Below are 7,527 nucleotides of genomic sequence, written 5' to 3' on the forward strand. Positions count from 1 at the left end.
ACTGGGCTGGCAAGGGTGAGACAGCCAGCCTAGGAACGTGAGACTCGGAGCTGGCACCGGACTGACTGGGGCGCCATCTGTCTGGACTTGCTCGCCACTGATTAAGTGAAAATTCATGACACCAATGATGTGAGCATGAGGGTAAAAACATTTATGAACATATGAAACCACGCTATGGACTGTCACTGCCCCGCAGAGGCTGTTGGCGTGCAGCGCCCCAGTTGCCACTGGCTGTATGATATCCTACAGCTTCGGGCTGTGATGGTCGAGCGGGACACAGTAAGGGAAGCCTGGCTGGCCCTGCGCCTCCTAGATGCTCACACGGACTTCGCACGGCTTGGAAGCACGGTCAGGTACGCCACCATATCTGTAGACGTGATTACCTCTGTAGTGTCACCCCTGTGTTGGCCGGCACAAGTTATGGTTTCTTTCAAACGATTCTCCATGACGTCATCAGTCCACCAAGAAGATCCGTTAGAGGGAAACCCTGACCCGGCCGACGAGTTCCGCCACCATTTCGCGATGGTCTGGCCTCGGATTGCCACTACTCTGAGAGGGAGCGCCGGACAGTCACCAAGACCACCAAGTGTCTGCACAACCTCCTTCAGTGATAAGCCCGCTTCTCTCCCTGAACTGCCTTCGTCGATTCGACGGATGAGCAGCTCGAGAGCAGTAGGTGTAGGCAGGCAGCGTAGGCAGGTGTAGGCAGCGTACCGGTTATAGCAATGCACCGATGCTTCCCTGCGATCGGTCCGCATCTCCTGCAGACCATCACTGCTCTCTCACAACTCGGGTGTTTCCCCACGAGTGGAATATTGCGTGCATGGTACCCAACCCACATCTAGGTGATACCGCTGCACCAGATAACAAAAGACCCATATTTCTCTTAGGTGTGCTTTCCAAATTATTGAAGAAGTTGCTTGCAGCCAGCTGAGCACGCATCTCCACAGAGATGGTACTCTCAGCCCCGCTCAATATGCGTACCGGCAAGGTCACTGTACTGAGAACGCTCTACCCGACGCTGTTGGAGAGCTGGTAAGAAACGTTGACAACGGAAAGATATCTTCGCTAACTGCTGTCGATCTGTCCAAAGCTTTCGACAGCGTTGATCATGGTTTACTTATGAAAAACGTCAGTGGTACGTCATGGAACCTTGATTGGTTCAACAGTCATTTGGTTGGTCGGAGACAGGTGGTGCATGGAGGAATGACGACCCTACCGGTAAGCCACACAGTGCCCCAGGGGTTCATAATCGGTCCTCTATTATTCACCTTACTTTCAGACTATCTGCCCGGTCACCTACCACTTGGACGGCTCATCTTATCTGCAGATGATACTCAGCACTGGGACAAACAAGCAGAGTCTCAAAGCACTAACACATGGTCTGGAAATATCAGTTTGCAAACTTCGGGCTTTGATTCGGCAAAAATTCACTGAAAATGAACAAAGGCAAAACCGACTTTGCTCTGATAGGTTCAAAATATAACGTAAAGACAAACAGTGATTTTAACTTTAACGATAGATGGAGAGACTTTCCCACCATCACGGCACATTAAGGTTATTAGTGTGACCGGAGACTCTACTCTTCCGTGGGAAAAGCATGTTGTCAGAGTCGTGCGAAAATGCAACGGATTTCCGATCTACCTGTGTCGCCTTATGCATTGTTTTACACCTTATGTTCTCCTAATTATCACCGGAGCCTTGGTTTTTTTCCACAAATACCTTCTGTCTACGCGTATGGTGTGGGACGATCAAGTCCCAGGTGAAGAGGATCCAAAAGCTGCAAAAGTTACCGCAATGTTTGTCTCAGCCATGCAACGCAGCCAGGACGTAACACAGACACTAGAATATCTAGGCTTGCCCTGAATCGAAGACTTGGTGAAAGAGAGGGGAGTGATGAAAGTATTCACAGCCCTAAGATGTAAGGAATCACCTCCAGTTGTTCAGTCTCGTTTTGAGCCGCGCTCCTCTGTTTCGCTACCGGAGACGCGTTCCTCCATGTCAGGGTCTCTCCACCTGTCCAGGTGCCGAATGGAAGCCACCACGCCAACCTTTCCTTATTGTGTCGCAGCAACTTCGAACCCGCCTGCCCCAAACACACTATGCTCTCACCTCTGACTTTTCAGGGATTTAAAACTCGTATTCTTTAAACGCAACTGTTGGGCCATGTGCCTTAGTTTTAAGCCCATGCTAGTTACCTGTGTGATTGTACGTCATATGTGTGTACGTGTGTGAACTTTGCGAGTCAGTGCGGATCCTATATGCTTACAAGTTATTTTCGTTCATTTTGGTGGGCTTTGCTGGGTTTGGCACATATTGTTGATTGGGAGCATTCATTGAATTCACCGTTCGACTTCGTACGGATTTCATAGCATTGTATTTCATTGCATCGCATTACATCGTACCGTATTTTACCGCATTGCATTTTATTACATTATATTTCATAGTCTGGTTCGTAATATTGTATTTTATTGCGTCTTTCGTAGAGTTGTATTTCATCACACTTTTCGGAAGTCTTGTAATGGGTGAGTGAGTGATGTAACGAATTGAAGCCAGCAAACGCTGTTACCAGCCGAAGACCTGAAAAGCCACCTCGTGGATGGTTTTCGAGCGAACAAATGCAATTACAAAATTTCGGCATCTCCATTTCGTCACCCACATCTGCTGATGCCGGAAAACTTCTGCGTCACAAACTTCATCAGGTTTTACCACAATGACTGTGATTATATGGCGTAGTAATATGAGGGCAGCTGGGAATGGGCGTGAACGTTCATGCTTGCGGTTGTGTCTCAACCCTATTCACCTTGACCCATTGTCTGATGCGTGAGTGGCAGCACGGGGAGGTGGCACCTACACAGGTGCCCAATGAGCATTTATGTTGCTGCGTTTTTCGTCGCAACTGATGTCTCCGTGGTTGCAAAGTTGAGAGCTTGCAGTGGAAGCCGGAAACCTCATAACGTCATGGCCGAACTTTGCCTTATGTGTATGTTGATGCCAAACTAAAGATAACCTTTTACTAGATGGTGGATTATGACTGTGACCATAAATAACGCTTTTATACCGTCTTGTGTGGCTATAGGCACGGGCATAACCACGTCTCTGTTAACGGGTGGGACGGAGAGAATCGGGGTTAAAGAGTTGAACTGAAACCCGCGGGCGTAGAGTCTGACAGAAAACAGTAAGTTCAGCGGAAAACTATAAAATACGTGCATAATCCAGGCAAACAAAATCTCACTCGTGATGCTGGGAATATATCCCCGGTGATAACATTCATGGGCCTGGGTGTGTCAATGAGTCTGTATCTTGATTTGCTCTAAACGGGATAATGGGGCTAATATCGGGCGCTCACAATTTATGTTAGCATATCGTGTTATATTTAAATGCACACAGGTCAATAAAGAAACACATCTCATGATACCACCTCCAACTTAGCAATGTGCATGCAAACCCAATGATCATTTCGCTGATCTTGCAGACATTGTTGTCATGCTATTCTTTCTATTCATGGTACGTCTTTATGTTAAAAATCCAAGCTGTTTTAGGACAATCTAAGCTTAATTTTATCATCTGGGGCAGCACCCTTGATGCACTCATCCGCAAGAAGTTACGCATAAGGACGTAAAATCGCATATAATTGTACTCAAAATTATACAATGGATATGCCTTTTCAAGTTTCGTGTCGCCATAAGGTATGGTCAAACATATATGAACATATAAAGCAGAAAAGTTTTCATTTTAGGAAAAGGTAACCTCGCTAGTTTTTCAAGGGAATGATTGACATTTGAAGGTATTGAAGCATGCATCAGATGTGATGAAGTAAGCTCACTTATAACTATCGATATACTTGCGAGTGAAAGTATACTTGTAATTGAAAAGACTGCTCTACATAATGCCATATCTCTGTTTAGTAAATATGCTGCTCAACACGTCATTACTCGATTACGTCATCACGCCTTGCACAGCATTGGTTCAGAGCCAATTGTTGGCCGTTATGTCTGGGAATCGTACCCACGAACACTAGATATCAACGATTCGACAATTATATTTGTAGTGGCCTTGATCGCCGCACTGCTAATGGAATGACATGATTTGAATGAAATTATGCAGTTATATATTAGATGTATTATTATGGTATCATGAATGCCAGGGTGACATTTAAATAATCTTCCCAAAAAGTCTCCACATCTTCGCGGGCGTGCAGCCAAAAAACTAGACAGGTTTAGTTCTTAAGAAAGACAGAGTGGTGAACTGCGCCGAATGATTTTCAATATGGCTATTTAAGTACAGACCCCGTACAAGCGTGGAACACCCCCTTTGACCTGGCGACACACAGCTAATTACCAATCGTGCGATCTGGCACAGAACAATGCACTGTAATTTTTCGGCGAGGCTCGTTTTTTTCTCTGGGGACGGCATGGGTCGCATCGCTGTATCCACCCCCCCCCCCCCCCTCTATCAGCCCGTGTTATGAAAACGGTGAATCTAGGCGAAAGCTTTTATTTGTTTTTTTTCAGTTCCGCTCAGTGTATCGCCGGCCGCCAACTAATGACGACGATACCCGGGGACGTCGGCGCAGTCCCAACAACGCGCTGAACCAGGCGATAAATTTATATTGCTATTGCCAGAAATTTATAGCCTCCGACAATGACCTGCTGCCACTGATGACTCGCGTGTTGCTTCTACGTCATTTCTCAATCGTTGATGGGGATGGGCTTCCTAAACATCATTAGTAGTTTAATTGCACGGGGGGGGGGGGGGGGGGCGGTCCGTTTTTTATTTACCTCCTCTTTCCGACACCCTTTGTAGCTGAGCTTGCTGAGAAGAGAAGCAATAATCGGGCATCTTTGGACTCAATCTGGCTAAGTTAGGGATAAGTGCCGCAATGTGGTACATCCGTTGTGGAAGTGTTTTGGCAAATACGATGCGCAAATGTCGACATAGGTTATGCGTTCAGGGTTTGTTGGGGGGAGGGGCGGGGTTGAGGAGCACCCATTGGAAAAATCTTGCTCGTTCTACGCATCTCAAGTGAGAAAACTTGGCTGACCCAGTTCCCTCCAACCTCTACCACGCTGTGAAAAATTGCCGTCCTCAACGTCTGCTGAGTGGAGATCGTGGCAACGTGTTTTCGTCGGCGTATGGCGTACCTTTTATAGTTAGGCTTAGGAAAGTTACTTAAGGTCACATGACACCTAAAACGTATTTTCTACCAATTCAAAGAAAACATAGCTTACGATCACGACTATCACGCTATGAACATATAGTCTTCAGTGGATGACAGATAGTAGATGGTAAGGAAGTCTGGAATTGAGAAATATTTGCACTTGTGCAGGATATCAGACCGGCACGACGGTAATTGAGGACTGGAAATGGAAAAATAAAAAAACAATTAGAAAGCAGTTAATTGTTACATGTCCAATCGAATTTTTGTGGCGTTAAGCATTTCGGCAATGTTATGACTTACCCACCTCTTAGTAAATGGTGGCGTCACCCCTCTTCCCAAGATAAAAAAGGAAAAAACATTGCCATCAGGGGTGGGTGGATCGGAATACAGGTGCTCTAACAAAATGAGCTATCGGGAATAATGTAACGAGCGCTGCTACCCTTCACGCTTGCCAGGGTCTTGAAAACGACGAGTAGCTTTGGGTCCGTGTAACAGTGTTCCCATTTCATAACGTCCACAGTTCATTATGTCCACAGCTCACCACTTCGACAGTTCACAATGCCGATAGTCCACAATGTTTGGGGTTTATGAAGTTCCCAACTAGTTTCATTGTGTCTGCCAGGGTACCTTGTCTCGACCTTACGGTTGAGTGGGCGGCGTCTGAAACCCTAGCGTTATTCCGTGCTGCAGGATGTACTGTCGAACACTATTATTACGATCACAGATGGTTTGACAGCATTTGCCAACCGCTAGACGCTGCATTTCTTATTCTGCAGTGCAGAGGAGACAATGGCATTGGCACATCGAATGCCAGTGTCGGAAATGGGTCACCATGGGTGAGAAAACGACGTTCCAAGGTCAGTATACGAAACAAACTTACAGACCACTAATGAATACGCATTGAAACAACCAGGGCTAAAAACGTCAAGTGGTCAAACGTCCAAAATCGCTGCATCTAGCGTCCATGACACTAAAAAAGTTGTGCAGTGTCCCTTGACAGGGGATAATGACAACAGCGAAGCTCATAGCATCCAAAATCCAAACATTTCAAGTTCATAATGTCCAGCGTTCATGACATCCCAAGGCTGGTGAACAGTGGCAATCAAAGCTAATGAGGTGGATTGCTGGAAGTTATAAACATTGAATGTTATAGCTTTGGATATTGCGAGTTGGGCTGCAATAAACTCCGCCCGTGGGCACGGATTTCAACGCATTTTGGATGTTATGAATTCTAGAAGTGCGATTTGGGATGATATGAGTACTGAACGCTACGAACTTAGTATTCAAAAGGTCAAGGTTCGAGTCCTGGCGGGTAGACCCGAATTTTCCGCAGTGTGGGGCGAAGAATATCGCCAAGCAGTAAAACGCTAAATAATGTACGTCAACCAAAACTGGAGTATCAAGGACGAAATAGCCCTCAGATGCTCACAACATTTTGTCCAGTTAACTCTTCGGCTGTCGCCAGGTGTTGTTCAGTCCTCAGAAGGGCTGTATGATGTTTGGCTTTCAGCTGTGCATGCTTCACAACCTGAATGACCTTTGGACTTGTTGGGATTCAAACCAGGGTCTTTTAAGTGTGTTTGCAGTGCTCTGCCAACTAAGTTTGCCGGGAAGAACGTCCTCGTCCTTCCCGGTCACGGTGTGAGACTACTGTATCTTCTCGATGCAGTATGCATACACGACATGGACCCACATATTAGCAGTCAAGCCAGCGTGCGGAGGACTTCAGCTCTATACGAAGCCTCTCACCAGTTGGCCCCGCGGATAAGACTTGTTGCACAAAAACAGTACACCTGGGACGAAAAAAAGAACTGAAGCGGGAAACGATTTTGCGCCACGATTGCTCTAGGCTCTAGCTTTCAATCCGCAAGCACGAAAACGGCTCTATGAGGAAAGATAACATTGTAGCTACTGTCGTTTTTTTGGCGATCAGTGTTTATCAAATAATCTGTCCCCATATATACGCTCATGCCCATGCCTATACCCATGCCTATATCCATACCCATTCCCATGCCACCTGTGCCCATGCTCATGCTCATAACCACACACACACGCACACACACACACACACACACACACACACACACACACACACACACACACACACACACACACACACACACACACACACACACAACACACACACACACACACACACACACCACACACACACACACACACACACACACACACACACACACACACACACACACACACACACACACACACACACACACACACACACACAGTGCGGAAATAATCTGAAAGGGCAGCCTATATGTGTAAAAAGATGGGTGGCTATGGCTCCTTTCTCGGGTACTTGTTTGCCTATTGCTACAAGGCTTATGTTGAAAACGTAAACCTCA

At 46.4% G+C, this 7,527-nt stretch overlaps 1 protein-coding gene across 1 annotated transcript in view; it reads right to left on the reverse strand.

Moving 5' to 3' along the window:
* The window catches only part of LOC119111643 (cubilin), a 36,454-nt gene extending 35,938 nt beyond the window's left edge, over positions 1 to 516 (reverse strand). Inside the window, exon 1 of the mRNA XM_037235449.1 lies at positions 493 to 516. Within this exon, the coding sequence (XP_037091344.1) occupies positions 493 to 516 (24 nt within the window). The remainder of the gene's footprint in view (positions 1 to 492) is intronic.
* Positions 517 to 7,527: the final 7,011 nt, after the last annotated feature.

The sequence above is a fragment of the Pollicipes pollicipes genome, unplaced genomic scaffold (genome assembly GCF_011947565.3).
Source record: "Pollicipes pollicipes isolate AB1234 unplaced genomic scaffold, Ppol_2.1 Scaffold_7261;HRSCAF=8764_pilon_pilon_pilon, whole genome shotgun sequence".
Lineage (NCBI taxonomy): Eukaryota > Metazoa > Arthropoda > Thecostraca > Pollicipedomorpha > Pollicipedidae > Pollicipes > Pollicipes pollicipes.